Source organism: Stereum hirsutum, assembly GCF_000264905.1.
Source record: "Stereum hirsutum FP-91666 SS1 unplaced genomic scaffold STEHIscaffold_16, whole genome shotgun sequence".
In the NCBI taxonomy this organism is placed as follows: Eukaryota; Fungi; Basidiomycota; class Agaricomycetes; order Russulales; family Stereaceae; genus Stereum; species Stereum hirsutum.
The window spans coordinates 918,024-945,962 of NW_006763146.1; the positions used below are offsets into that span (position 1 = coordinate 918,024).

Here is a 27,939-nt window from a genome sequence, read left to right on the forward strand (position 1 = left end):
ACTCTCCTTTCTGCACGCATGCTTACTACCCGTGACTAGACTTGCATCGGTATTTGTATCTGCATCTGCATCTGCTTCCGCGCACTCGCATTTACACTCAGGTTTTTGGCCTCATCGATTGGTCTGTCGCTCTCCTTCGCCACCCTAATTTCCTGGTCGTTTTCGACATCTCTGAAGTATGGCCATCATCTTCCTCTCTCTCCCCTTTATATTCTTACTCACTCACATATGTATCTCTCCACCTGTGCCCTCTCTTTGTACTGCCCTGTGCTTTGCTCTCGCTCTCGCCTTGACCGCTCCCTGTATTCTGTGCTTCTCACCTAGGCTTTCATATTCAGTCTTGTGCATACCTACGGTGCCCCTTACTTTTGCTTCATCGCCCTCTTCTTTTGTTTGCTTCCTTTTTCCCTCTTTGTTTTGTCCTCTTGACCTCCTCTCCTGCCTATTTTCTGTACCCTTGGCTCTCCTGGAATCCATCCTATATTCCAGGTATGGATATACTATCCTAATTGTATTGTATGAGATGCTGCATGTAGTAGACCTAGAATCATATACTACTTTAATATAACTGCCTTCATCACCCTTTCTGGTACTCCTTGGTACTGTGAGCTCGGTGTTGACTGTGGTGAAAGGCTGAAGTACTGTGAGATGGCCTAGTTGAGGCAAAATTATGAGCAATGTGAACTAAATGTGCATAATTAGTCCATTGCATAAGTAGTGAAAGTTATGCATAATTAGTTCAAAGTTATGCATACAGTAGAAATAATTTTTGGGAGCACTAGTATAAACTTCATACATCCTAATACCACATAATTTTGGCTAATATGCGATAATTACCAATAAATAGTTTTGGGAGGTTTTCCTGATGGACCCGGCCCGCAAGCAGGATCCAAGCGAGTGTGGATAGGGCGGGCGAGCAGAACAGGGTGTGGTGCGGTGGATCCTACAAATGAACCGGTAGTCAGTACCCAGAAACAAGGAAAGATCCATGGATTGAGGGTGTGGAGGGTGGGTGCCACAAGCAGGAAGCGGCGAGGCAAAGCAGAGTGGATTTGCCGAGCGAGCCGCCACAAGAGGAGATGAGAGGAGAGAGCGAAAGGTGTCTCTCCTGGAATCCATAGACCACCCTCTGTGACGGACCTCAGCCTGTCACAGAGTCACATCTTTGAAGTACTCAGCCCTTGACGTATCATGACAGTGCAGGTCATGAGGTGCCTGTGCTATGGAAGGGAACTAGGACATTATCAAATGTATGAAGATTTCGTAGGATACTTCAATGTTCGGCACTGATCTCAATCAGCAGGGCGTCGTTATGCATGAATCAGCAGCATGATGTAGTGTCTGAAGAAGACGGGAGTTTAGTGTCTTTGCAGTACGTGCATTCATGGACTGCAAGTGCGGTTCCTCTTCAAATTGATGATTTCCTCTCAATTGTGCCCACACATGTTTGACTGATGATATATGATATATGGCAGCCCTTCTGCTTTGAATCACAATATACACGCCATACGAAGAGAACTATATCGGGTTGTGGACATGAAGGGATATGCGCCTTATCTTGACTGATGAAACCGCACGGGAGCGCAGGGAGTCATTATTCGAGAACAAGGTAGACAATATATTGTAGTAGTATAGGCTAATGGTTTATAGAACCATATTCCGCATAAGCGTGCAATGCGACCAATGGTCTAGAAATGACGCAAGTTCGACGGTAGGTCTCGAGGCTAGTGAAAAGCTTACAGAAAACAATGAGGAAAGAATATGAGAGGTGGTCGTAAATTGGGGCCACTCACCATAGATCATTATCGAGAAAAGAGTGGACACAAAGTACGCTCCCTTCACTGTGTGAAAGCTGTTGAGACTTGTCGAGAATATCTTGTACGCACTGCCTCCGAGGGTGGGTGAATGAATGGATTATCTGGGTGCTCCCTCTCCTCTTCCAGAGCCAGAAGGTCCCACAACTGGGTACACCAGAAATGGCTGCGAGATGCCTGGGTTGGAAATGGCTCTGCTTCTTGGACGACTTGACTACAACGTCTTAACTTCGCCTCGAAGTCTACTAGATTCCTGCGAAGGATTCCGATCTTGTAATTCATGAGGCAGGGGTGTAACCTGTCTAGGGACGATACTCGATATCCATCTACGGGGTGAAAGCTGTATATCTGCCCACCCTGATTCAAGGTTCCGACCTTGAGACTCCAGTACCCGTTGGAGTCGTCCCGAGGCTGAATATAAACCATGGTGACTTGAAGATCGGTGGTGAAGCAGGAAGGTCTGGGTGAAGGTCCAGCTTCCCTCAGCCTTGATACACAATATACCAGTCCTCCAGATAGATATTTACCGATAAGTTCTCGAGCTCGTTGGAGACAGGCCACGGCCCGCATCTAGAACGAGGACATTGGGCCATATTGCGTAGCGAGCTTGTCACAATGCGCTCTCATGCAGTCTTACTTTCTTATCCGAGCGGGTGCCTCCGTGGACCCATAATTCATAATATGCTAATAAATCGACCTAAGTCTGTAGTTTTCTATGGAGCAACGACGCGACCGAACATACCTGAGTGTGTTCCGAGAGGAGCAAGGGATCGGACAGTAGAACCCTCCACAATACCGGTCCAAGGTTGCTCAGCGCTCAGCTCTTATACTACTCTGAGGTTATGAGGTTATGTCCATACTAAACGGGGATTATTACAGGTAGCACAGACCAGGTGAATGGCACACCGGACTGTACTCATAGGACAGCCTCTGAGGTCGATGCTGTCAAATGCCAGTGTACCATCACGTCATTGACACCTCCTTAGACGGCAGACTAATCACTCATTCCAATATTGGAGTATATCCACGCAGCGGAATACAGTGCGTCGGTACGTATGTATGCGGGGTCATTTGTTGGGCAAGGATCTAAACTCAAGTGAGTCAAACGAAAGTCGAAGGGAAGGTGGCAAGTAACTTAGTAAGCTTCACAGATGATCCGGCGCCGGAAAGTGCCGGCCGTCGTCGTTTTTTATTGCATTCCGCCGTACTTGGCCCTCCTTTCTGAGTCCATCGGCATTTGTTGCAGAACTGTTGAAACTTGAAACCCGATCCCATTCACAAGTTCTGACATCTTGTGGCATAGCCTACATAGCAGCGAAGTTGCCCACACTCTCTCCGACTTCTCTGCGCGCCGACAATCCTGGTTAAAAAAGGACTGTGATCAGAGGCGAAACTCCAGCCGTTAAGTATCCGGATGTGACACGGGAGGCGGTCAACTTTTTTTTCTCTCCCGCGTGCAATGCACAGAGTGAGCGCTCATGGGCCGGAACAGGACGCTCCCATGCTTGGTCCTCATGACTGTTCCCTGGCGCTGATTTCGACGTCTTCCCGTAATCCTTGGGACGCATGTCCGGGAATTGCCCTCACGGACCGTATCCTTGGCCGCACATATCTTGCTTTGTCGACGACTTATCGATAGCCTGGCCCTCCAACACACACAGTAGAAACGTCGCTCGCACCTCGCTCTCTAGCACTGGCGACCATGTCCTCGATCGCAGCCTTCTCATTCGGTGCACTTGGTGACTTTGTCGCCCTCTTTGATCTCGGTCAGAAGGTCAAGAGGTCACTAGATGCTAGCTCTGGCGGATCGGAGGACTATCTCATGCTACTTGTCGAAGTCGACTCATTGGTCCGCATCCTTCGAATGGTCACCACAGTTTCGACCTCGGCTCAACTATCTCAGCTTTCGCCTGCCTTGGTCCAGGCAGGCTGTAATGCTTTCAAATCGTCGCATAATGTCCTGAAAATTCTCGAGAGAAAGGTCACGACTTACCAGGACAAACTACAAAGGGGAGGATCAGAACGGATGATGATGGAATCCTGGAGGAAGATCGGATGGGGCTTGCTTGTCAAGGATGACGAAGTAAAAAAGCTACGGTGGCAGTTGTCATATCACATCAAGACTATCCAAGTTGTGATGTCGTTCGCGCAGTGGTATGCTGTCGGATTCTTTCACTATACCCCTTTCAATTTTCGTCACCTGCTGATTATCTTTGGTCCAGTGTAACAACAGATGAAATGGGGCACCAACCCCGGCGTACGCTTGTTGACAGCTTGACGAGGCACCTTCCCATAAGTATTGGATACACCTGGGAAGGCGGAGCGACCGTCGACACGGCACCTATCCGGCTTCGAGACATGTACAATCATATCGTTGACGTACCTCTGGATATCTGCGCTACTCCCGAGGTATTGTAACTCCGTTTTTGCCACGAATAATCACTCCTGACGTCCTCGGCAAAGCTTTTTGATGGGATGCTCAGGATGTACTTTCATGGCCGAAAAGGCAACAGATTCATCGTCAAAGGGGATTACGAATTGACGACCGCCGGGAGTAGCTCTTTGCTCAACCTGATTGACCCTTCCGAATGGCGGGCGACGATGAAGCCCGGGATCGTAGTCGAGATGAATGCCATCATACGGCGCAAATCCAGGCCCAATAACCTCTCTGATGTGGACTGTCCACGTTGTCGCAACATCGTCCACGACGTCAGAGTCGATGCGCTGACTCTATGGTAAGCATATTACTACATGTTATTGGCCCGCAAAATACTCGAAAGATCTGAACGTTGCTTTCAGCCCTCACTGCCCTTGTTCGTTTACTATCTCGCGGACCAACATCGATGACCCGACCAATCGTCTGACAAGAGCTCATAAGGCCATGTCACTTCCTTTTGAGTACTCCCAAGAGCCGGACTATATATTTGGGCCTATGGAGTGGAGGGTACATCATGCACAGGAATTGGAGGAGACTTATTTGGAATCACAAGCCCTGTGTCATGTAAGAGTGCTAGACTGGGTACAGGTCAGGTATGCTGGGCAGATCCCGAAATTTGAGGTATATTGCATTCCCTACAGCTTTGAACACGCGTAGCTTACACGCGTGACCCATATCACTAGAAGGGGGTACGGAAGTTGACCTACATAGATCATATCGAGAATAGAGAAGTTCCCGTCCTGTGGGAGGGTACAAGAATACTATCCAATGTCACCAGTTTTCGTTTTCGCATTCGATATGATCCAGGAGCTTACTTACTTGTTAACAGGGAGTTGTTATGTATGACGTTTTCTCTCAGGAAACCGGGGAGCTTCTGACGTTGCCGTGCGTGCTTTGCAATACTCTCCACTCCTGATATCACCTTATTATTTCCTCGTTGCATTAGGCCTTCTGCGTTGATACACAATATACGAGTTCTCGAGAGAAGGTTGTACCGGTTTTTCGAGGGAGATAACGTACCTGCCTTTCCGTACCTGGAATGAGTAGGTTCGAGTAGGGCAACGAAATGTGATATCGGAGCACTTTTTGGATCATAATTTGGCCTGTACTGTTACACAAGAGCACAATTAGCGCAAGAACAATCAAATCCGACCTAACGTCACAAGAGTCCGTGCAAAGGTGCCGATAACGCTCTGCATTTCCATAAGTACATGATCTCAATGTGTAACATGAAGCCGCGCTTACCTGTCAGACTCGAAATCGCATTGAGTCTCTTGCTTGGAAAGCGAAGCGCGCTTCAGATATGATCCTTAGCGGAATTTGAGCGCGGGAGCGCTCCCGCTTCAACACGACGAGATTCGAGCCTGGCAGGTCAACGGTTTCTACATCTCTCTGATTGAAAGCAGCATCAGGAATATTTATGGCAATCAAATCCATCACCCCGCAGCCAAACATAGCTGGGGGTACAAAGGTTACATTGCTATAAGTATGCCCTATTAGCGGTACTAGCACTACTCTACACCTTTGTAGAGGCAATAGTATTCGATAAGCGTACAAGTAATATACATAGCGCATTCATAGAAGGACGGAATTCCCAATTGTAGTTTGGAAGGACATGGCAGGGGGAAGAACGAAGCTGTTCTGTGTGGTATCACTGGTTATAAGACGTCAGGCTTCTGATGTTGCAGGCAGTAAGTGCTGACCTCTGGCGATATGTGTGTCGTGGTTGGATGCTTGGGTGGGCTCAGTCATGCCTCCGGCTGAGAGACTGGGGATGAATTAGTTCTTGAAGGGCGTTGCAGAATCCTGAAGGTGTGACTGACCTATAGTGCGCTTGTTGAGGGCAGTCATGGCACAGTGTGGCGTTTTCCCACGTTGTAAAGCCTACGAAAATGCTGCGTGACCTCGCTCTCTGAGGGCCGTACGAAGGAGGAGTTCTTTCTAAGCTCTCCACTAGCAACTTTCCTGTTCAAAAAGTCCAGCGCATCGAGGCACCATATGTAGCACGGTCTCTGCTTGTCTCTGATTGTTGCGCGGCTCTTGTCCTTATAGATGGCCTGTGTGAAGTGCTCCAACTCCATTTCCATCCATTCCAGTAGATGTGAACGGGAGACACGACCGACCCAGAGACCACCTTGCAGAAGATCTTGCAGCCAATCATCCGGAAGTTTAACCTCGAGACACGGATGTTCCTGTGATTTGAAATGGTCGAGATGGAACATCCGGTCACCCAGCATTGGATCCTTGAGCAGTAAGTACCAGTGATTATCACCAAATGCCCTCATTGTGACCAGTTCCATGTTCAAGGTAGGTGGTGGAGGAGGAGGTGGCGGCGGTGGCGGCGGTGGAGGTGGAGATGGAGTAGGGGGAGGGGGAAGAGGAGGAGGGAGGAGGCGGGGTCCAGAGCTATATCCATTCTTGAGGAACAAGTAATTTGAGTGCATTATCGGGTAGGATGAAGACACAACAACGCCAAAAGAGGGAGAAAAGGTCTTTTCATTGAAGCGGAGGAATGTCAGAGATAGACTTGATGGTCATGTTTCAATGGGCGCACCTGTCCGACAGTGTTTGACTCGAAAGTAATGGTCTGTTGATGGGACGAAGGACGAAGGGCACCGGCATATTCGAGACGCTCCCAACTTATAGGGAGAGGCACTACAGTGAAACGACACAGAGACACAATACTGTACCAAACAAAGCAACAGACTGTCTGTTAATCGCACTGTCAGAGCTCGCTTACGGGAGTCTGAGTTAGACACGCCACCCTCCATTCCACGGGAACAGCGGCATAAGGGGTTGGCAAGCAGTAGGCTATTATCTCCATTCCAAAAGCGTCACAGAAGGAAAGGGATCAGAGACGGAACAGACCGTGGAGCACAAGGGTCCCGAAGGGGAGACACAAGGGGAAGCCTGCAACCAGGGTGGTGGTGGTTTCTCCTGTCTGATTGAAATAAGAAGCACCGGGGCCGCAATCGTGCCCAGATCCGACAATAAGAGTTTATAAATGGGAGAGGACAAGGGGAAGAAGAGCCAACGAGTCTAGACGCAGCACAGTGTGGCGCATGTCCGGCACCACGACCTCCTAGTCGTCTGATTTGGACCTTGTCTGAGTGACCGAGGAATGAAGCCGCGGACATGCTGGACCGACAAGAGTATTATGCAGAATGGGGAACTCCAGCGAACAAGGAACGGATGTACGGCGGGCAATTCTAACAGTCAGTGGCGCAAAACGGAAATTGCGGGCACAGGCCTATTAGTTTTCCGCCTTGTGTGATACATGCGATTATGCGCACCTATACACCGACCCATAATCCTGTGAGACTCTTTGAACAGCATTGCCCACGAAGAGACCGGATTGCACCCTGCATGCGGCGAGGAACAAGGAAACATCGACCTGTCCAAAACAGGGAACAAGAAATAAGGTTTAAGCACCATTTCTTCGAGCGCCACGACACTGCTCCGTTCTTGAGTGTACTGGAGATCCTAGGATGACGTATACTCACAGATAAGCTAGAACATATGCAGCAACAACAAGATAGCCGAAGAGTATATAGACTAGCACCAGATTAACGTTAAAATCCTTTGACGAGTTCCCAGTCATCGGTCGCAGTCAATCTCCCACCGAAACGGCCGGTTCATCAGTTCTCCAAGTTCAGATAGCCCAATATCCGCGGGAGAGTAAGATATAAAGCACTATAAAGCCTTGTTGACCGTTCGGAGTAGATCTTCTGGCCACGAGTAACGGAGGGACCGAAAGTTGGACGAAATAATGTCGTGAGGCGCTCTGTGTCAACCACTTCGTCCCGGCATCCCCCGATCAATTCGCAGTCCGTCGGTGGCGTGGTACAAAATGGCTGCCCTCAAGCTGAAGAGTTTTCGTGACGGTCTAATGATTGGTCCACGTCTATCCTCGAATAATCGCCGAGATCACGTTTGTGAAGGTCCAGTAGACTGGGCGCTCTCAGCCTAACGTTATTCACCATCTTTTGACTTCCGAGTTCCGATGTTCCTTGAAATTGCTGTTTCAGTCTCACCCCAGATCGCATCCTTCTGCTCAGTAGTGAAGCCAGTACTTGACTGGTGCACTATGATGCGGTTAAGGAAATGATAGCGAGCCAGCGTTATTCCGTCATTCAATCACCGGATTATCACGTCGTATATATAGCGAACAAACATGTCGCGTTGAGTTACGGTTGGAAGGGTTTGGTGAAGATATGACAAGATAATACAGCAAGGAGGTCAAGGTAACTTGGACAAGAGATACATAGCCGGGGCCTCGAGATACAATACATTGCACGGAACTTCACGAAATTCGCACTCATCCAGAGTCGGTGGCGCAAAAAGCTAGCCCGTATAGCTCATACCCTCATTATTTCCCCCTGGGCCACACTACTCACGTAACCTTCTTCATTGCGTTTTTGGCCTCTTGGGGCGTCAACTGCTTCTTCCCCGCCACATCCGTATACCCCTCCATCTTTCCCATGGCCCAAGAGATACCTACGATTTCCGCAGCGAAGATAGGGGCGTGTATCAACCTGACTTGATGTGTTGGCGCGCCCATGAAGGCAAAATTAGCCTCCACGAGGATCGCAGCCAACGCAGCGGCGCCATAAGCCTTCACAGCGGTTTTCCTCTGGGTCTTATCGGTGCCCGGGTTGGCAGTTCTGAGGTGGAACCAAAGAGGGCCGATGAAGAGGGCCACATCGACGAGAAAGAGGATGATGGGATAGTCGAAGAGGGGGAAACCGTGGCGTTGATGCACGGGCTCGGAGGTGGTGAATGCGACATCATGGCGGTGGACCATAAGGTCGAGCGGATAATGGGTGAGTGTTGCGACGAAAAGGGTGATGAATGATGTGATTGGGAGACGATAAAGAATTGTGGTGGCGGCTGCGAAGAGGACCCCGATTGTGGCTTGTCCGGTAAAACTGTGAGTGTAGGGGTTATCACAGTCATATGGGAAGCAGTGGGAGCCGGGACCACCAGTTGGGCTCTTGTAAAGTGGGTCATCAAGCTTGTCGCTGAACTTGGCTGTTTCAATGCCTGATGCACCGAAGACGAATGTTAGAGAGTAAACCGGTGAGGAAAAAAGTGCAAATACCTAAGATGGTGAAGACAAAGAATAAGAAATCTGGAAGTGCCCCCGCGAAGGCAAGAAGCGACAGGGGCGTCTTCGGTGCAAGCCTTGACAGCACGAGACTAGGAGCAAAGTGAGCGACCCACATCTTACGTTGGTCAATAGAACTGTAGTGTCAACCTGTACATTGGTCAGTACACTGGACGACTGAAAGCTGGAAAGAGCACGGACTTGATAGAAGTGAGACAGAATCAGGAGAACACAAAACCGAGCATGTCGAAAGATTTATACGGTGGGGGCGGACCATCATGATGATGCAACGAAACAAGGAGGAATGACGCGCTTCAACTGCCGTGATCGACGCGACGAGACGCGACGCTGTCACGCGTTATTTATGGATCACACATCACAGAGTCACACTTGGGGATTCTTTCGGCATCGGCATTCTCCGGCGGCTTCCTGCTTCCTGTCAGCGCGACACCCTTGAGCACTTTCAGACTTTCTTTCCCCTCCAACACTTACCACACGACCCTTTCCTCCGCCATGGCATCCAAAAGAAAATTCTCAGATGCACCGGAGGACCTTGCAGCAGGTTCTGTCTCTCCGTCTGCACCCTCGAAGGTTGCGAAATCCGATGAGACCAAGTCCGCATCAACAGCCGCAGCTGCAGCGGCTGCCATCGCGGCAAAAATCGCGGCTCAGTTCAGTGGTGGTGGTGGTGGAGGGTCGACGCCCCATTCAAGTGGAGGAGGAGGAGAAGGCGGTGGAGGGAAGGACCCGTTCGATGCTGAGTTTACGCATGATATCGATATCAACGATGTGCGGAACCGATACATGTTGACGAAGGGATCGACACAGTCCCAGGTGAGTCTTGTAATTATATATCTCGAGTCTGCGCGCAGTACACTTGCACTACTAGTAGGGATAGCACAGAGTAGGTCGTAATATTGTGCTGACTTCTGACTATAGATTCACGAGGAGACGGGTGCATCCGTTAGCACGAAGGGTGTCTGGTACCCCGACCGTACAAAAGCTAACGAGAAGGACCCCCCGCTCTACCTTCACATCGCAGCCACAACCCAGGAGATTCTCCAAAAGGCAATTGATAAGGTCAATGACCTTCTCAATATCGACATGGGCTCCCTGGTGGAGGACAAGAAGGACGTCAGGCGAGAACGGGTGCGTGTCCTGCTAATGTTCTGCCGTGGTTTGTCTTCTGTCTCACACATTTCACTCGTCCGCCACTTCTTTTTCAGAGAAAATGGCCGGAAGAGAAGATTCCTGTGGGCTTGGAGAGTATTCGGAACTTCAACGTTAGGGCGAAGGTTGTCGGGCCCACGGTGCGTGTCTTCCTCGCGCCGTACACGTTTCATACATTTACTAAATATGGCACTTTTGCTCTGATAGGGTATGTTTGTGAAATACATCCAGCAGGAAACGGGAACGCGTGTTCAAATCAAAGGTATCGGCTCTGGCTTCGTCGATCAGGAGACAGGTCGTGAATCCGACGAGCCAATGCACATACATATCACGTGCGTTCTCTATGCAGTGACCTTTTTCTTGCTTTCCTCGTTGACCAGGCACTTCGCTTCACAGGGGGCCAGACGAAGGTCAAGTTGCCCGTGCCAAAGTACTAACCGAAGACCTACTGGAAGTCGTCCACGCCGAACACGCAAAAGTTAAAGCACAAGTCTACCAGCAACAGATGGAGCTCCACCAAGCACAGGCCCAGTACGCCGCTTACAGCGCTTATGCCGTATGTATAAAACCTCTGCTCAACCGACCCACGCGTCTGCGTTTTGTTTGCTCTTCAGGCCTGTGCCCTCCTTCGCGTGGTTCTGGCTCGGCATCGACAGCACCCTTTTTTCTTTCTTTCCTATCTTGGGTCTATGAGACTCCGACCATGCTAACTGTGATGACTGATTGAATATTGCAGGGATATGTGCCGCCACCACCTTCGGCGCCCGCACCTCCACCCCCTCCAGGCGAGCAGCCACCTCCGCCTCCGCCAGATGCCAGCTCTGCTGCTATCCTTGCTTCATCGATGAGCCCTCCGTCAGCTGCGACGCCAGCAGCACCTCCAGCTGCCACGGACACCGAAGCGTTCAAAGCCTACTGGTGCGTTTCCCCCCGTTGCCCCTCCCTATTCACATACTACTCCCACTCTTAATAATGCTCTGCATTCTCAACCTTACAGGGCTGCGTTCGGCTACGATGTCGATTCTCAGCAGTTCAAAGATTGGCAAGCAAGCCAACAACAGCAGTATGCTCAGTACTATGGCCAACAGCAAGTCACGTCTGGCTATGGGACTCCGGGTGATAGTGCGAGTCAGAGTCAAGGTCAGACGGGTGGGGCTCCGGCGCCGCCACCGAGCGAACCTGCGCCACCGCCTCCCCCGCCTGCGTGAGTACTTAGCGCTCGAGCACTCACATGTGGCTTCGATGCCATGGCCTTCGTCTTTGACTTGGGTATCGTTCGTGTTCACTTGTTGGTAGGTAGTTGACGATGGAGGATTGCTCGCTGCTGTAGAACGTGGGCGAAGGGATGCACATGTGGAGTGTAGAGAGCGTGAGGACGAGGGCGAGGACGAGGATGAGAGGAGCGAAGAGGACGATCTAGGATCTATTACGCTGGTCTTTTTCTGCTGTCTTCCCTTCCTTGAGTTTGTTGCTTTTACGTGCTATGGATACATCTGTCTGTTATGGACCTCCGATTGCCGCATGCAGTCCTGCAAACCGTCCGATAGAGTGTGATCGCTGTGGCGTCTTGAGGACCTTGCGCCACCCGAGAATTGGTCTCGGGCCCGGGGCTCAATACACGTCTGTCATCGCCAGATCCGAGTCATGGACGCTGCAGCTCTACAGGACCAAGTTGGATGTGCTCGTGAATTTGGACCCAATGGAGCAGGCCTTTGTTGCAGCATCTAAATGGAAAGCTCACCAGAACTCAACAGGACACTCAGCCTTTTGACGGCAAAACGGCATCTTCTTCCGAACCCCTCCGGGACTCTCACCTTGATATTATGGCTGCAGACACCCAAAACTGTCCTAGTGCCGGCTCTTCACACCGCTGGATGCATAATCTTCGCTCCTAAAACTCAGATCTGTTTGTCAGTGCTGATTACAGCATCTGTCGTCTCGACGTGGTCCTTTGTCCTGGTAGGTAACGCGTCTTCGCTGCCTACTCCTTGTGAGTAAGCCACTTCGATTCAGTCCAGTTCATAAGCATTGAGCTCGAGAAACTCTCCGTGTTGATAGCAGCTGCTCGATCAGTATAACTCTGCGGCTCATACCTCGACATTTTTAGGCCGAAACACTCGTCTCAATACCTCATAAGTTCTGTCCACTTATAAGCAACACGACGCAGACCGCCACCTTCACCACACTATGTCGACCTTCCTCGTCCTACTCTCTACATTTTTCGCTTCTATAGGCCTCTTATATCTCTATATACGCGCAAATGACGCGAAAATCATGCGTCTTCTACCTGAGGCCGCCACATTCTCTCCGAAACGATGGACAGAACAGGATGCGAGACAGGGTGCGAAGGAGATCAGAGAGAAACCTATCACGATAGATGGTGTTTTGCCACCAAGGACAGGCAGGAGATACATCGTTATTGGAGGGGTGCGTTTGTCTAGCATTCGCTCTCGCTTCTGCTCGTTACTTACGGTGGCGGGTGATGGTGGTGTTCGGATAGGCAGGGTTCCTCGGTGGATGGATCGTGCGTCATTTGTTAGAGAGAGGAGAAGACCCAAAGAAGATACGCGTGCTGGATATTAGACCCCCACGACGGAAAGATTTGACGACGGGTCCGGCGAGAGACGTGGATTTCCGACAAGTCGATATTTCGGACAAGAAGGCTGTCGATGAGGCATTTCACGCTCCATGGCCTTCTTCCTCTACCGCGAATATCTCCCCCTCGTCATCCGATGCAACCGTGTCCGATATAGGCATTACAGTATTCCATACTGCCGCCAATATCCGGTTCTACGAACGGCACCCTTCGCTTTTACCCCTTTCATCAAAGGTTAACGTCAACGGAACGCAGAATATCGTCGATGCGGCGAGACGTATCGGTGTTTCGGTCATTGTGTATACCTCTTCGGGCAGCATATCGGTCAGGAGAGCGAGATTCTGGCTATGGCCTTGGGAGAAACAGCCCGATTTCTTCGTGCAATATATCACGGACGACGACGCCTTGGTCCCCAAGCGGCATGAGGATATGTTCTCCAATTACGCGGCTTCGAAGATCCAGGCGGAGAGGATCGTCAGGCAGGCGGATAGGACGCCGACTGGAACTGGAGAAGAAAGGGTGTTGAGGACGGGATGTATTCGACCTGGGAATGGGATCTATGGCCCCGGCGGAGATTTACTCTGTGGCTCTTACCTCGTCCGTCAAACCAACCCCACCTGGATCGCCGACATACTCCATAACTTCGTCTACGTCGAGAACGGATCCCTCGCACATCTATGCTACGAGCGTCGTCTACTCGATCTCATCGGCTCTCCAGACTCGGAGACCGCAGGACCGGATATCGGAGGACAGGCGTTCGCGATCACGGATGCGGGTCCGCCTGTGACTTATGGAGATGTGTACCAGACGTTGAACGTCCTCACGGATGGACTGACGGTGTTTCCGAATATGTCGGCGACGGCTATGCTTTTGCTTGCGCATATTTTCGAGGCCGTTCATCTGTCGCATATGTTTCTCCAGCTCTCCTCATACCCTCTACTTCGTCATATCTCACGCTTCGTGCCCCGACTTAACGGCGATCTAATCAACCTACAGCCTTCGCTGTTTGCATTAACGATGGTGCATCTAATTTGGGATGACTCGAGAGCTAGGAAAGGAGCGGCCGAGGGAGGGATAGGGTATAATCCGCCTTGGACGACGATGCAGGGGTTGTGCAAGCTTGTAGAGGAGCATTTGAAGGGAGATGGGAAGGGGGAAGCGGATAGGAGTACGGATGGAGGAGTTAGCTTTGGGTGGCCGAGTATGAAGGCTGGGAGGGGAGTACAGAGGGTTAAGGAGGGGTTGGGAGCGGAGCCGACGAAGTTGATGAACTGAAGGATGTGCAAGGGAGCTGTATATTGAGGCCAGAGGGGCACTCGTGTATCTTTATCTCTCCTGATTTGACCCGTGCGGTTTTGTCCATGGAAGATGTATACCACTTTCTTAATTTATTCTAAGTGGTTACAGCCTTTACGAGGTCAGTAGATTTGAGCCCACTGACGCCACACTTATTGTGTGGCCCTTCTCATGCCCATCTGCAGAACCGACAACACACCCTGGAGCTCATTAATATTATCATTCACTCTACCCCATACAGCACATTCTCTTGCAGACTTGTGTATCTCAGTGCCAAAAGGAATTGACGCTGAGAACGGATTTGACGACGCGGCCGAATGGCAGAGGGCCAGAGGCTGTCCCTGGAATTTGACGAACCTGGCTTACGTAATCAATGCCTTGCTGCTTTCAAGTTCTCCGGCGAACACTTTGCATCTCTACCTCTACCTCGCTACCTTCAACCACCGAAAAGCCTCGACGAGTACTTCAGAGATTGCATAGAAAGGTAAGGAATAACCCAATGCATATGGTTGACGGTCTCGTAACAGCATCTCAGCCCCGAATAGACAATACAGCGCTGAATGGGCTCGGGGTCTAAACGGACGGCGTCCAAATCGCCTGAAACGTCCAGAGCTACGAAGAGGCACGCTTCGTCCTCACCGGAAGACGGTGAAGTCGATGATCTGCCTCCTACGCGTAATGGGCGTGCGCGAAGTCGGTCTAGGAGTCGGTCACCGCTCGCGATCAAGGAGAGACAGTCTTCTGCCGCCACAGCGGGCAAGCCTGAACCCACGAAGGTGAAGGTTCCGTTTCCTTTCAAGAAAAAGACAGCAGGTGGTGGAGGAGATAGTGGGAGCAATAGCGCGCGTGGAGACTCGGTTGGGAGGGAGAAGGAGGTGGAGAAGGGGAAGAAGGCTTCGTATGAGCGGTCGAAGGAGGACGAGCGGTTGATCGCGGAGAGGGATAGAGAACGGGAGCGGGAGAGGGACAGAGGCGGAGACCGTAAGAGGAGCGGTGGCGCGCAGTCGAGGACGGACACGTATATCCCTGCGAAGACGGACGACCATTGGGAGCCTTCAGCGTCTTCGAGTCGGGACAGGGACACCAGGAGCCACACCTCGAGGCACAGGGACCGTCCAGTGGATCGTAACGGACGGGATTATGAGGATAAATCTTACCAGGATCGCTCACGGCCTCGTTCTACGGCCTCTGGAGACTCGAGAGACTATCCATATAACGACAAGGAGAGAGAAACGGACAGGAGTAGGGGACGGGGACGCTCCTCACGCTCATCTCATTCAACTTCATTGTCACCATCATCTGCGTCTCCTTCAGTCTCCAGAACAAGACACCGACTTCCTGCACGTCCAGTCTCCCCATCACCCACGCCACTATCCTACTCCCCTGGACCGCCTCGCGATTCTCGACGCGACCGTGTATACGAGCGAGATAACAGGGAGTACAGAAACAGTTATAATCCACGCCGAGGTTACCGCGATGACGATCCCATCAATAACTGGGCTCCGCGCGGACGCGACTCTCATGCACATTACCATCGCGAACCACTAGACGACTACAATATTGACGACAACAGGTTCTACCGTTCAGGGTACGCCTCTCCTCGGTACGATTATCGCGACTACGACCGTGACTATGATCGGAGACGAGACGACTACCGAGCGTATGACGGTCGTGGCAATGGATACACGAGCGACAAATGGGGAAGCGATCACTACGTCCCACAATCTCCTCCTCGCGGTCCAGCCGCCTTGACTTCAGGACTCGTCTCACCTCCCGCCTCTCGTCCCACTCGATCTACTCCACCTCCACCTTCCCCAGTCGTGCCACCTCCCGTCCAAGTCCCCTCTGTCCTCCCAGAAAAACATGCCGCGGTCTCGATCGCTTTGCCACCCAAGAAGCCACCACCGCCCGCACCTGCGGATGTGCATTCGCCACCGTCGATGGCTTTGCCTCCAGCGCCTCCGCCGCCAAAGAAAGAGGCCGGAACTACCCCGAAGGTGGTGAAGGAGAAGGAGGAACAGGTTGTGGGTAGGAAGAGGAAGAGAGAGCCGGTACACCGACCAAGAGAGGATGAACTGAGGGTTTATGGGAGGATGTTTGCGGGGTGTGGTAAGCAGGAGGACTACGACGTGACGACGAAGTTGGGCGAAGGAACCTTTGGGTGCGTTTTTTCTCTTTTCCGCCTTTCACATTAATTCTGAACATCGGATCATAGAGAGGTACATAAAGCTGTGCAGACAAGAACAGGGACAGCCGTCGCGCTGAAACGAATATTGATGCACAACGAGAAGGAAGGCATGCCCGTTACTGCGCTGCGAGAAATCAAGATCTTGAAGGCACTGAAACACCCAAATATCGTTCCGTTGCTGGATCTGTTTGTCGTCCGGAGTAAGTCATCCTCGTAATGACTTTCTTTGTGCTGCGATTGGTTGCATTGTTGACTTGTCAATCTCAGGTAAAGGGCGAGAGTCTCCGTTGTCTGTTTACATGGTTTTTCCGTACATGGACCACGATCTAGCCGGCCTGTTGGAGAATGAGCGTGTCAAGCTTACTGTCAGCCAGATTAAGCTCTACATGAAGCAGCTCATCGAGGGCACGGAGTACATGCATCGAGTTTGTTCAATTCTTTCAATGCCAAGACTTCTCAACTAATCTCTATAACTAGAATCATATCCTGCACAGAGACATGAAGGCTGCCAATCTCCTCATCTCCAACACTGGTTCTTTGAAGATCGCCGATTTCGGTCTTGCGAGATCTTTCGATCCCCACTCGGCGACTATGCCTGAGCAGTCGGATGACCCATACATCAAGGCACGGAGGTATACGAACTGCGTTGTCACGAGATGGTATCGACCTCCAGAATTGTTGCTCGGAGCGAGGCATTACGGTGGGGAGATTGACATGTGGGGTATCGGGTTCGTCAGAAGTCACCGTTGACTATCCTTGTCAGCACTCAGCTAACTCATCGTTTTTCTTTGATTCGTTAGGTGTGTCCTAGGCGAAATGTTTGTTCGGCATCCGATCTTGGCTGGGACTTCCGACCTGGACCAGCTGGAGAAGATCTGGCAGCTATGTGGTACACCGACCCAGATTTCGTGGCCGAATTTCGACCTATTGCCGGGGTGCGAGGGCGTCAAGCATCATGTTCAGCATCCAAAGACCTTGCTCAAGGTCTTCGACGCGTGGGTGTCGTTCTCCGTTCTGGTGCTTCACGTTCGCTTACGCCTGTTTGATGCAGATATGGACAAGAGACATACGATCTTCTGGACAAGTTGCTCACATGTAATCCGAGGGATCGGATCACAGCAAGCGAGGCCCTTGACCATGACTACTTCTGGAGCGATCCCTTGCCCGCTGACCCAAAAACGTATGGCCTTTTCCACGAAGTGATTTTCTTCGTACTTCGATTCTCAACTCTTGTCCTTTCTTCGCTTTCCTTCCCAATTCTCCCATAGCCTGCCTACGTACGAAGCGTCCCACGAGTACGACAAGCGTGGTCGGCGGCACCAACAGCATGCCGAACATCAGCGAATGCAACAGATGCAGCAACAACAGCAGCAGCAACAACAACAACAACAGCATCACCATCACCATCATCAGGCGCAGCAGCAGCAACGTCAACAAATTCCTTCCATGAACCCCAATCCGCCCCCGCCTTTGACTCGAGGCCAGCCTTACGAACTGCCACCCATCCATCTCGGGCACGGTCCCGGTCCCCCTCCAAACCTTTATTTCGGGCAGCCGAACGGCGCTCCACCACCGCCAGCCCCGATGCCTTCCTCATACCCACACGCCGCACCTCCGATGCAACCTACGCAGATGCAGCCACCTCATTCTCTTCCTCCTCCCCCTCCTCAACAACAGTTCTACGGCCAATATCCTCCGGGCCCACCTCCCTCACAACAGCCGCAGTATCCTCAACCTCCTCAGCCTGGATATGGCGATATTCCTTATGCCCCGCCTCCGGGAGCGTACCCTCCGCCGCAACAATACGCACCTCCAATTCAACAGCACTATGGACAGCCGCAGCCTCCACCGTATGGTGTTCCTCCTCCCTCAGGTTATGGCCCTGGGCCGAGTCCTCCGCCTGGTTATCCACCGGTGCCGCCTTACCAGCAACAACCACAACAAGCACCTCCACCCCCGCCACCTTCTGGTTATCCGCCTTATTATCCTCCGCCGCAACATCAACAGCCTCCGCCTCCGCCACAGCAGAGTTGGGGACCACCTCAGGGTGGGTATCAGCAGCCTCCGCCGCATCATCATCAACAGCAGCAGCAGCAGCAGCAGTATTGGGATCGCCCGTCAGGCTTACCGCCGAAACCCTCTGTCGCTATGGACGGGAGGAACAGAAGTGGAGGTGGTGGTCCTGGGTATGACCAGCATCATCATGGAGGCGGAGGAGGAGGAGGAGGAGGAGGAGGAGGTACGGATAGGAGACAGGGGGGTAGTGGAGGGAGAGGTGGTCGTGGAGGTGGAGGTGGAGGTTATCGGGATGGCGGTGGTGGTGGGTATTATAATGGGGGTGGGGGAGGTGGCGGTGGCGCGCTTAATTATGGGTGATATCGAAGGGTGGATGTCGATGTGTGATGAAGGGTCTAGGGATGAGAGTGTACGAGACGGCGACGGGATGGCGGGTGATTTGTCGTTGTTGTGTCTCTTTCTTGATTCTGTATCTTTGCTGTGCACAATTGATCTTGCTTTGCAGTGGCTTTCACAGGCTTCTTCTTTCTTCGTGATAAGGCATCGTTTCTGCCGCGATGCTGCATTGTCTGCGTTCACAGGTGATATCACGGTTGCGTGCATGGTAACCGGTTGCTCAGAGCAACAGGCCAAAGGGGCGAAAGCGAACTTATCACCAGGACGCAAAGAATCCACTCTAGTTCCTTGTTCGATGACGCTGGGTTGAGATATCAAAGCATTCATGCTCTTTCTTCTCCTTGTTCGACAGTAATGGTATACTGCCATTGAGGTATATAATTGCTTCGCCGGCATGGGGTGCTGCCATGGAAGGCCTCCAATTCTGCACTCCACAATCGAGTACGTTCCTCAGTTTCTCCTTTCTGGCCTGATTTCACAACTCGTATCACCCATCAGAACATACAATCTCGACTACATGGATACACCAGATGGGGGACGTTCCCCGTCACCGGAAGATGATGAACAAAATACGATACTGGACGTGACCTGGTACGAGCGGGTGGAGAGATCCCGGTACGGCAACAATTCAGTTATTCCTCCATACTCCAAATATTTATGAGTTTTCCTCTGGTTGCAGTTCGGTTTACTGCGTCAAGTTCTCCGTCGATGGAAGATACCTTGCCATCGGATACAACAACTTCGTCGAGATAGTCGACGTGCAGCTCAGGCGTTTATGGTGAAGCGCGATTTCTTCTCTTATAATACCACTCTCTGAAGTCTTCTTTATATACATATAGCCTGTTGACAGATTATTCTGCTGCTCGTCGAAGCCGCGTAGTCCAGATGTACAGCGTGTCCTTCGGTCCTGATAACAAGTCCCTCGTGGCAGTATCGAATGATAGATTCGTCAGGGCAAGGCTCATAGACTAAGTTCTCAATCAGTCTCCTGATCGATGTGATGTAATTCCACCCAGATATGGCGCCTCTCACTTCCACTACCGGACAAGCCCTGGAACGGCTATCCAATTTTGAAACAAAAATACAGCCAGCCGCTTCTGACTATTGACATAGCTCCCGATAGACTTCGTATGGTCGTAGGAGGAGTCAACAATATGGCCTGGCTTTGGTGTCTGGACAGACAAGAGGTCGAGACAGAGACCGATTCCGATCTCCAAATAATTCAGTTCGGGCCTCCTACAAACGATCGCAAAGGCACTCAGGCGAAACCTAGCATCACTCAGGCGGTTAACTGCGCGAAAATACATCCTAGCGGACGTGCAGTGGCTGCGGCTTCGACGGATGGTGTCGTCTATCTGTGGGATATGGATAGGAAGGCAGTGATCGAGCGTTTGGTGGGCCACACCGGTTCAGTCATGTCTGTGGCCTTTACCTCCGACGGCTGTGGACTCGTAAGCGGGGGCTTCGATGGGATAATCTGTTACTGGGATTTGACGGAACTGAATTCTCGTTTATCGTCGACGAATTCCGAAACAACGACGGGAATCGAAGGGCGGCCTCAGGAAGCGGAAGAGGCTTTGTGCACAATGACTTGGGACGCCCGCGTCAGTGAGCTTTCCTTTTGAAAATCTCTACAGGTAATTTGCTCACTTATAGCGATAGAGTCGAGTTCATTCAGTTGCGGTATCATCCGATGGTGAATACATCGCTGCAGGGACATCGGCTCGTGTCGTTCTGGTCTGGCCGATCAGAAGTTTCCCTATTGATCCAGGTTTGGAACTTGAAGGACATGGTGGCGATGGTATGTCTGTGCATTTCTGGTTTCTGCAATTACGTCTCCAGTATTGATCTCACGACGGGATCCAGTTGTCTCGGTCGATTTCGTTGGCCGTCCGTCACGACCTCTCTTACTGGCGTCAAGCAGCAGGGACGGCACCACACATATTTGTCAGTATCTCTCAATACCCATCCTTGTATTTTTATGTCCTTGATGATCCTCATTTTACAAGGGAGCCTTGAAGAGGTTGACGAGAGCATTGCCTTCCGATGCTTTTCATAGGGGATTGGTGATGCTGAACACGTCTGAAGCTTCGGTCATACTGTTACTTCTGATTATTAGTGTAACTATATCTGCCTATTTCTCTCATTGATATATGTAGGCCACATCTATCCGAGCTATCGTTCACTTCATCGGCTGCGACTGTCCTCACCAGCGTACACTTCGTGCGCCGCACTTTCAAGAACTACCAGTATGTCTGAGCAGTGCTGAGGCACTGTAGTGATATATGAACATGGTCGACATTCTTGTCTATCTTCTCTCGACCCCTAGTGCCAGAGTTGTTAGTAGCCATGTGTCCTCGTGATGGACACAGATAACTTACCTGCCATGGCACTAAAGGGCCGACGGGCCACCACTGACCGTACTAATGAACGCTCGCGAAGCTAGATCGCGTGTGGCCCAGTGCCACAGACTTTCGGAAATTTCCGAAGTGCTCGTGTCCAGATTGAATTCTCATGGCGTGTGTTGCACCGAACAGTCACCATCTGCGGCCGAGCCTCCTGTTCATTATCCGTTGCAGGTACGTTCACTACCACAGAGGTCATTTCGCACTAACATCAACTCGAAAATATAGGCAGTGTGATGTTACAAAGTCTCCCGTTGGAGATCCAGGACCTTGTTCTTCAGCAGACTCACGTCGGGGCTCTCGCTTCTTTGGCGTGCACCTGCTCTCATTATCTCCGTCTGGCACAGCCCATATTATATCGACACATAGACGTTGACGACAATGCAGCTGTCGAAAGGGAGAGATATTACGAAGCTCTGCGCGATTGCGATCTTACCCTCAGCCCCAAGTCCAAATACTTCGACGACCCGACGACGTACCAACTCTTTCGTACGACCCTCATGAACAGTCCATCCCAATTTGGGCCTTTTATAGTCTCCCTATGCCAAATCTACGGAGTTTGACCATTGACTCCTATTGTGGTGGTCTCGATGATCGTCACCTTTGTGCGCTGTCGAGCGTTACTCCAAAGCTCCGCATCTTCTCTTCACGGACCATACCCCTCCGTCCTACATTCGCACACTTTCTCTTATCACATCCCAACCTTACTGTCTGGCACCATGGATTCGACGACCGTTGGTGGGACCCAGACGCGGTGGTTCCCCCAGCTGTGCTCGCTCGGCTCACTCACTTCGAGACGAAGATAAACAGACCGGCAGAGTCGGCCAAGCTTCTTCGTGGCATGACGAATCTCAATCACCTGTCGATCACTCATGACGATCAAGCTTTCCACACCCTTGAAGCAATGGTAAAAGAGTTAGAGGCCATCGAATGTTGCGGCAGAGGGCTAGTCACTCTGTCCTGGGGTACTTTCAACTCGCCACCACTCTCAGGCGAAAAGGACACACTCGTGTGGTTGATACGCAACATCCTTCCGCGCACGCCTACTCTTCGTCATCTCCGTATCGAAGATTGGTTCCTTCCCGAATCACTTCCCCTTTCACCCCCACTTCGATCATGCGTACCCTCATCTATGCAAACTTTGCAGTTTTGCGGTATAGCACGGATCGGAAGAGGTCTCAATGCGATCACACTTGAGGAGGCGTTCAGGGCGGTTGACGTTGTATCCGAAATAATGTCCTCCGTTGTTCAGTTCGCCTATTGTCAGTACGTCTTCTACCGATCAGAAGATGGGTCCTGGGTGCGAGGCGACTCGATGTCAGCTGCGAAATGGCCGCTCGATTGGGCTATGGGATCTGACTTCGCCAATGACTGGGTGTTTGATTATTAGTATGGAAGTGAACCATGGCTATCAAGCCGTAGTTGCAGTCTGCCTGAGCTTCATGTAATCATTGAATCGTATCATTTTATGGTTACCGTGACCAGCAATCACAACTGATCTCTTTCGTTTTGGAAGGCTTCCTGTTCCGGCAGTGCAATTGGTCGCCAGATCGTGGCATCAAAAAGGTTGCTTCCATTGACGCTGCTGGAGAGTTATATCTCAGATATGCACTTGTCTTGCCCCGTCGTATGTCTCCATGATTGCAAACCTCTTTTTTTAACTGTGATCCTCGCGACAAAATCTTTCTCTGGCAAAAGGAACCGAGAAAGCTTGCCATAATAGTCCTCGAGAAGCAGGAATAACAAAGTCGTGTCATGTCAACACCAATATACAGGCCTCAATATGGGAGTCCTATCTCCCAGGTAATAAATTCGAGACGCATGCGACAATATATAGCTAGAGTCCTCGCGGTCGATTGTTTAACCATCTTTTCCCCCTCCTACGATTATGGATTCAACCCACACTGATCATAGCGCCGTTGCCAGGAAGTCGATGCATCCCTCAGCCTCCCCCGACGCTAGCCATGAGGGCGACAGCGCCCAATCCTCCCCTAATCACTACTCCTCGCGTCAATCGATCGATATGGTAGCGTTACAGGCGAAATTGCGCACCGTCTCTTCTGACTCGATACGGCGTTCTCACTTCCCGCTCCACTGGTCCGTCGAGAACGAACTCGACGCCGTCACCATCTCCTCCATCCGTTCCGCACATGCCATCGACCCTTCGGCCCTCCACCAAAAAGACGGGGCAAACAGCACTCTTCTACATCTCGCCGCTTCCAGAGCTCGCCTCGATGTTCTTTCAGAACTGCTCGCGTTGGGAGGCACACAAGACTTGGACGAAACTGACAGCTGGGATAGATCGCCGCTTGGGGCTCTGGTATGTCTTATGAGAGCCGCGAGGGAGTTCATCGAGAGGGCTGGGGTACCATTTGAGGGACACGACGAGGTGATGTGCAAGTCCAAACTGGTGATGTTGAAAGTCATGGGATCGAGTTTGCTGGAAGGCTCCTCGGATGAGGAATATCTCAAGAAGATCAAGTGGGGGTGTACATGCAACAACTGCATCGACGGGTGGTTGAGTCCGGCTATGCTGTTCCGTCTCCAAGGTCGGTCCTTGCCACACTATATTTTGTCACAAGCCTCTCGCAGAAGGTAACCTTGATCGATTATCAGCTCGTGCCGCCGGAACATACGACGAACTCGTTATGGGGCTCGACATGTACAACCTCATCTATCCTTCACCCATGGGCAGCCCTCGACCTATCACCGACTTCGCACTTTTCTGCATGGTTGGATACCTCCCTCTCTCAGATCGCTCTGCACCAGTCTACGCCACCTTCATCGAGGGATACGCCCTGTGCTTCAAGATCGTCGGTATTATTCTGGCACGCAAGGAAGTACCGACGGTTCAGAAGATGATGGAAGAAATGCAGACTTCTTGTGGCGGACAGATCGAGTTCTTGGAGGGGAGGAGTATTTTGACCTTTTTGGAGAAGGGAGGATGTGCTGAATACGTATTGAATGCGGTTATTCATCGGTCTTGGGAAGAGGTAAATAATATTTGCGCTGAGACGACACTGGCGTGGTGCTGTCTTCTTGATTTTCTGACGTTTGTCTCGTTGTATCATAGGGCCCGGGCGGCGATGCCTCCTTCGATGAACTCTTCGAGGACGACTTTGAATTTTTGAACTTGCCGGAGTTTGCAAATAACGACGCGCATGACGTTGTTCGTCTTCACGTAGGGCTTGGGGCAGAGTACAATGGGCCGTACGACTATTATCTTCCGGGGTTGATTGGAGGGGCACGTCGTCAGAGTGGCGACGAGGACAATAGCTTGGAGAGTGAAGAGGACGAAGAAGAAGACTGGGACCCGTATGCATGAAGGTGGCATTTATTTCGCTCGCCTATCTTCCTATGTACTCTCCCTTTTGCAGGTTCAATACCGCAACCATTGTACTTGACAACTCTCTGCAATAAGTAACGTGCTAGTGCTAATCCATTTTACGTGCTGCTGCCCGTCAATACCCGCCTTTGTTTCCTCGACTGTATAGACCCTACATTTCTAAGATAGCGCTTCAAACCTTCAAGAAACCAGAGAAGTACTGTTCAAATGCAACAATGTCCTCAAGAGCTGTCACCAAGGCCACGTAGCCATCAGGCCTCACGACGACGATGGCACCATCGGACGAGACACCATATGATTCATACATCATGCCGCCCCCGGTATGAGTAGCATTCCGTGCGTCGAGCAAGACTCTAGATGCAAAGGGAAACAGGATAACGATCAGTCAAGGTATGCAGATGTCGAGGAATACACTTTGATGCAAAACGTACTTCGTCCAGTGAGACCTCAAGACACTTGGAACGTCGAGATAGACGGAAGTTTCCTTCTCGCCCTTAACAACGCACATAATGTCGAAGGCCTTGTCGCCAAGTTTGCTGACTATGGACGTCGAACGAGTGATCCCGGTGGCGAACCGTTGCACACGTTCGGACTGAGCCGGCGCAAGTATGTCACCAGTGAACACAAGGATCTTGAAGCGCGTGTCGGATGGACAAAGGTCCTGGATTTCGACCGGTCTGTTGTCGGCCGCGTGAAGAACAATTTGAGGTGGGAGACGTTGACCGACAATCAGTTTTGTTGCGTGGCACGCAGTCTGGCCTGGGTAGGATGCAGTGATGACGGATGGGGAATATTGCACTCCCACTCCGGACGTAAGACCACCATATTCATGGAATGCTCTAAAAATGTGGTAATTAAGTGTGAGGTACTGAGAAAGCAAACCAAGCCATTTTGCAAAGACATACTCAAATTGCTCTGGAGGGGGCTTAGTCTTATCCTTCAAGAGCTCCGATCGAGCCTTGACGGAGAAGCCTGCCTCGTACAACCCATCGAACCTGATCAAGTCTTGAGCGAATTTAAGCCTCTCGAATTCGTACTGTGACACGGGTCAGCCTTTCTGTACCCTCCTCGAATAACCACGATGAAATGAGACCTACGGTTTTCAAGAGTGACATATCGGCCCATCCACGGAGAACGTAAATAAGTTTCCAGGCTGACAAAAGAAAACCGTCATTATATTGATTCTTCGAACTTTAGGACTCGGGAGAGATCATACCAAGGTTGTGTGAATCGTTCATGCTGGCGTTCATGCCTTGACCTATGGCGACGACTCTATGAGAACTTTGACTGTCATGTCTGCGTCTGGTCATAAATGCACACCTGCTTTGGGGGAATGCGTGTGGCAAGCATCTCCTGCTATGAACGCTCGATCGTTGACGGAAAAGCGAGACGCGACACGCCGGCCGACTATATGAGGTAAAAGAAGTCAGATCGAGGTGATTCTAAGGACAGCAACGCACGGCTCACTAATGTAAACAGTCCACCAGTCTATTGAGGCTGGTTCCAAGACAAAGGGTTCGAACGCAGGCTTCGTAATCTGTGAAAGGATAAGGTGAAACGCTAAAAAGCGACGAGACGTACTGCTTACCTCTAGTATCCGTTCCGGCCCAATCTTCCCCACGGCAATTCGCCCAGAGGCCGTGTCGAGGAGCCCATCCTCTAACCCTAGTTCGACGTACAGTCTCACCATGTCCTGCTCTCGAGGGATCATCAAGATCGTCGTATTGGCGGCATTGACTGTGCAGGTATTCCTCCAATCTGGAAAGTTCGACTCTGGTGTAATTTTGATGTCAATGGCACCCCATACGTGATCTGAGTAGATTCAGTCAGGCTGTGAAGCATTGCATGTAGGTATTTATTACCAGTAGTCTCTCCTTCCATCTGGATTCCGAGTGATTTGCGAACCCAAGAATGCGCTCCTAGAAAAATCGGAAGGTTTGAGAACGGAAACAGAACGGTAATTATAGATGAAAGAACATACCATCAGTTCCAATGACGAACTTGGCGAAGACAACTTTTTTTTCGGACTCCTCGTTCTGCTGATCTAGATGCTCGAGGACAACCTAAACAAGATGATCGGTGTACAATTCGATTGTATCAAGGTAACAACGCGTAAGACCTTGACCGGATATGCGTGGGGGTCATCCAGCTTCTTGGTATCCGTAGACATGGCTAGTGAGATAGGGCGGCAAGGTCGATCGACGACAATACCCGCTTCAAGGAGAGATTCCAAAAAAACTTTCTCGATAGCACCTTGATTGAGAGTACCCTGAAGAAAAAAAAACATTGACCACGGTTCATGACATAGAGAACTGTATCGACTTACACAGAAAGGGTAACGCGCATTGAGCTGGCTTGTGATCAGGGGCGCCCTACCCGTCCGCTAATTGACCGACGTTGAGAAAGACTATCGAATAGGAGAAAAACACTGGGATGACCGAGCCCTACCTTGACGCCTCCTTCTGGTTGATGGTTGTAGAACGACTAACTAACTGCGTTAGTCAAAAACGCGAAACTGATGATAGAGCACGTACCATCATATGAAGTTGAGCGGTCTGCTTGAGTAGTGACTCTGCCAGACCATAGCTCTATATTACCACATGATTAGCGCATTCCGTCAAGTAGATGATGATTAAAGTGTACCTGTAAAACCTCGATTGTTCGGGGCATCAATCCATCAGCCTGACCGGCCGCCACACTTGTTGGTCTATACACCGTCATGATCTGTGCGCTAAGCGTATACCGAAGAAATCACGTACTTTTGATCCACAATCTTGACGTTGACCCCTCCTTTAGCGAGAGCAGTTGCCGCCATGAGTCCAGCAGGTCCGGCACCGACGATGAGCACGTCGACGTAAGTAGCATCGGAGGTATCCATCAGAGTGACAGGTTCACGAAGAGCTGAGTGGTACGCTCTTGGGAGTCGAATGCGGAACAGGAGAAGAGGTTGATGGGTCTTGGATTTGTAGGGAAAAGGTATGCTGCCTGAAGGGGCTGAGTGATGGCAATGACCAAGACGTGCGCCTAGATGGGGAATGGTGACTTTATATTCGATACATTTGAGTACGGATGTTCTTCGTATCAAGACTTGTCGTTGCCGTTATATAATCCCATGGATAGACAGAAGAAGCAATTGAGTTGCAGGATGGGGTATGGGTTTGTACGTGT

The 27,939-nt window shown here is 51.0% G+C and overlaps 9 protein-coding genes across 9 annotated transcripts; 6 read left to right on the forward strand and 3 right to left on the reverse strand.

Annotated features, from left to right (window-relative positions):
- Positions 1-3,516: 3,516 nt before the first annotated feature.
- On the forward strand, positions 3,517-4,553 carry STEHIDRAFT_161385 (uncharacterized protein; the record flags this gene model as incomplete). The annotated part of the gene is made up of 3 exons (XM_007308924.1): positions 3,517-3,968; positions 4,037-4,223; positions 4,278-4,553. 3 exons carry the CDS (start codon positions 3,517-3,519, stop codon positions 4,551-4,553), a joined length of 915 nt encoding a protein of 304 aa, XP_007308986.1.
- Positions 4,554-6,030: 1,477 nt separating this feature from the next.
- Positions 6,031-6,695, reverse strand: STEHIDRAFT_161386 (uncharacterized protein; the record flags this gene model as incomplete). The annotated part of the gene is made up of 2 exons (XM_007308925.1): positions 6,031-6,074; positions 6,140-6,695. The coding sequence occupies 2 exons, from the start codon at positions 6,693-6,695 to the stop codon at positions 6,031-6,033; spliced, it is 600 nt and encodes a 199-aa protein (XP_007308987.1).
- A 1,749-nt stretch (positions 6,696-8,444) lies between these two features.
- Positions 8,445-9,476, reverse strand: STEHIDRAFT_171629 (uncharacterized protein; the record flags this gene model as incomplete). Its single annotated transcript, XM_007308926.1, has 2 exons — positions 8,445-9,294; positions 9,353-9,476. 2 exons carry the CDS (start codon positions 9,474-9,476, stop codon positions 8,645-8,647), a joined length of 774 nt encoding a protein of 257 aa, XP_007308988.1. The 3' UTR covers positions 8,445-8,644.
- A 395-nt stretch (positions 9,477-9,871) lies between these two features.
- STEHIDRAFT_103538 (uncharacterized protein) lies at positions 9,872-12,040 on the forward strand (the record flags this gene model as incomplete). The annotated part of the gene is made up of 8 exons (XM_007308927.1): positions 9,872-10,046; positions 10,080-10,192; positions 10,298-10,507; positions 10,585-10,668; positions 10,736-10,860; positions 10,925-11,084; positions 11,265-11,446; positions 11,526-12,040. The coding sequence occupies 8 exons, from the start codon at positions 9,872-9,874 to the stop codon at positions 11,734-11,736; spliced, it is 1,260 nt and encodes a 419-aa protein (XP_007308989.1). The 3' UTR covers positions 11,737-12,040.
- A 320-nt stretch (positions 12,041-12,360) lies between these two features.
- On the forward strand, positions 12,361-14,454 carry STEHIDRAFT_149736 (NAD-P-binding protein). Its single transcript, XM_007308928.1, has 3 exons — positions 12,361-12,518; positions 12,587-12,955; positions 13,029-14,454. Exons 2-3 carry the CDS (start codon positions 12,716-12,718, stop codon positions 14,397-14,399), a joined length of 1,611 nt encoding a protein of 536 aa, XP_007308990.1. The 5' UTR covers positions 12,361-12,518; positions 12,587-12,715; the 3' UTR covers positions 14,400-14,454.
- A 443-nt stretch (positions 14,455-14,897) lies between these two features.
- On the forward strand, positions 14,898-19,143 carry STEHIDRAFT_171632 (Pkinase-domain-containing protein). Its single transcript, XM_007308929.1, has 8 exons — positions 14,898-14,904; positions 14,956-16,581; positions 16,636-16,808; positions 16,876-17,033; positions 17,086-17,336; positions 17,409-17,603; positions 17,660-17,788; positions 17,877-19,143. Exons 2-8 carry the CDS (start codon positions 14,981-14,983, stop codon positions 18,982-18,984), a joined length of 3,615 nt encoding a protein of 1,204 aa, XP_007308991.1. The 5' UTR covers positions 14,898-14,904; positions 14,956-14,980; the 3' UTR covers positions 18,985-19,143.
- A 1,154-nt stretch (positions 19,144-20,297) lies between these two features.
- Positions 20,298-20,968, forward strand: STEHIDRAFT_85445 (WD40 repeat-like protein; the record flags this gene model as incomplete). Its single annotated transcript, XM_007308930.1, has 3 exons — positions 20,298-20,624; positions 20,683-20,821; positions 20,887-20,968. Coding segments are annotated over exons 1-3 (459 nt in total), but the record flags the coding sequence as incomplete, so codon positions are not given.
- A 2,345-nt stretch (positions 20,969-23,313) lies between these two features.
- STEHIDRAFT_161392 (uncharacterized protein) lies at positions 23,314-24,750 on the forward strand (the record flags this gene model as incomplete). Its single annotated transcript, XM_007308931.1, has 3 exons — positions 23,314-23,974; positions 24,042-24,418; positions 24,499-24,750. The coding sequence occupies 3 exons, from the start codon at positions 23,314-23,316 to the stop codon at positions 24,748-24,750; spliced, it is 1,290 nt and encodes a 429-aa protein (XP_007308993.1).
- A 109-nt stretch (positions 24,751-24,859) lies between these two features.
- Positions 24,860-27,707, reverse strand: STEHIDRAFT_103548 (uncharacterized protein). Its single transcript, XM_007308932.1, has 16 exons — positions 27,531-27,707; positions 27,415-27,478; positions 27,306-27,359; positions 27,220-27,255; positions 27,098-27,154; positions 26,891-27,040; positions 26,753-26,834; positions 26,634-26,690; positions 26,360-26,583; positions 26,239-26,308; positions 26,092-26,178; positions 25,988-26,029; positions 25,869-25,924; positions 25,677-25,807; positions 25,203-25,610; positions 24,860-25,124 (listed from the first exon to the last, which is right to left on the reverse strand). The coding sequence occupies exons 1-16, from the start codon at positions 27,647-27,649 to the stop codon at positions 24,944-24,946; spliced, it is 1,818 nt and encodes a 605-aa protein (XP_007308994.1). The 5' UTR covers positions 27,650-27,707; the 3' UTR covers positions 24,860-24,943.
- Between the last annotated feature and the right edge of the window lie 232 nt (positions 27,708-27,939).

Coding starts and splice junctions, on each gene's coding strand:
- STEHIDRAFT_149736 (XM_007308928.1), top strand. CDS start 12,716: ATGTCGACCTTCCTCGTCCTACTCTCTACATTTTTCGCTTCTATAGGC. Junction 12,956..13,028: donor GATACATCGTTATTGGAGGG/GTGCGTTTGTCT, acceptor GTGTTCGGATAG/GCAGGGTTCCTCGGTGGATG.
- STEHIDRAFT_171632 (XM_007308929.1), top strand. CDS start 14,981: ATGGGCTCGGGGTCTAAACGGACGGCGTCCAAATCGCCTGAAACGTCC. Junction 16,809..16,875: donor GGATCTGTTTGTCGTCCGGA/GTAAGTCATCCT, acceptor TGTCAATCTCAG/GTAAAGGGCGAGAGTCTCCG. Junction 17,034..17,085: donor GCACGGAGTACATGCATCGA/GTTTGTTCAATT, acceptor CTCTATAACTAG/AATCATATCCTGCACAGAGA.
- STEHIDRAFT_103548 (XM_007308932.1), bottom strand. CDS start 27,649: ATGGATACCTCCGATGCTACTTACGTCGACGTGCTCATCGTCGGTGCC. Junction 27,360..27,414: donor GAACAATCGAGGTTTTACAG/GTACACTTTAAT, acceptor GTGGTAATATAG/AGCTATGGTCTGGCAGAGTC. Junction 25,808..25,868: donor ATATGTCACTCTTGAAAACC/GTAGGTCTCATT, acceptor CCCGTGTCACAG/TACGAATTCGAGAGGCTTAA.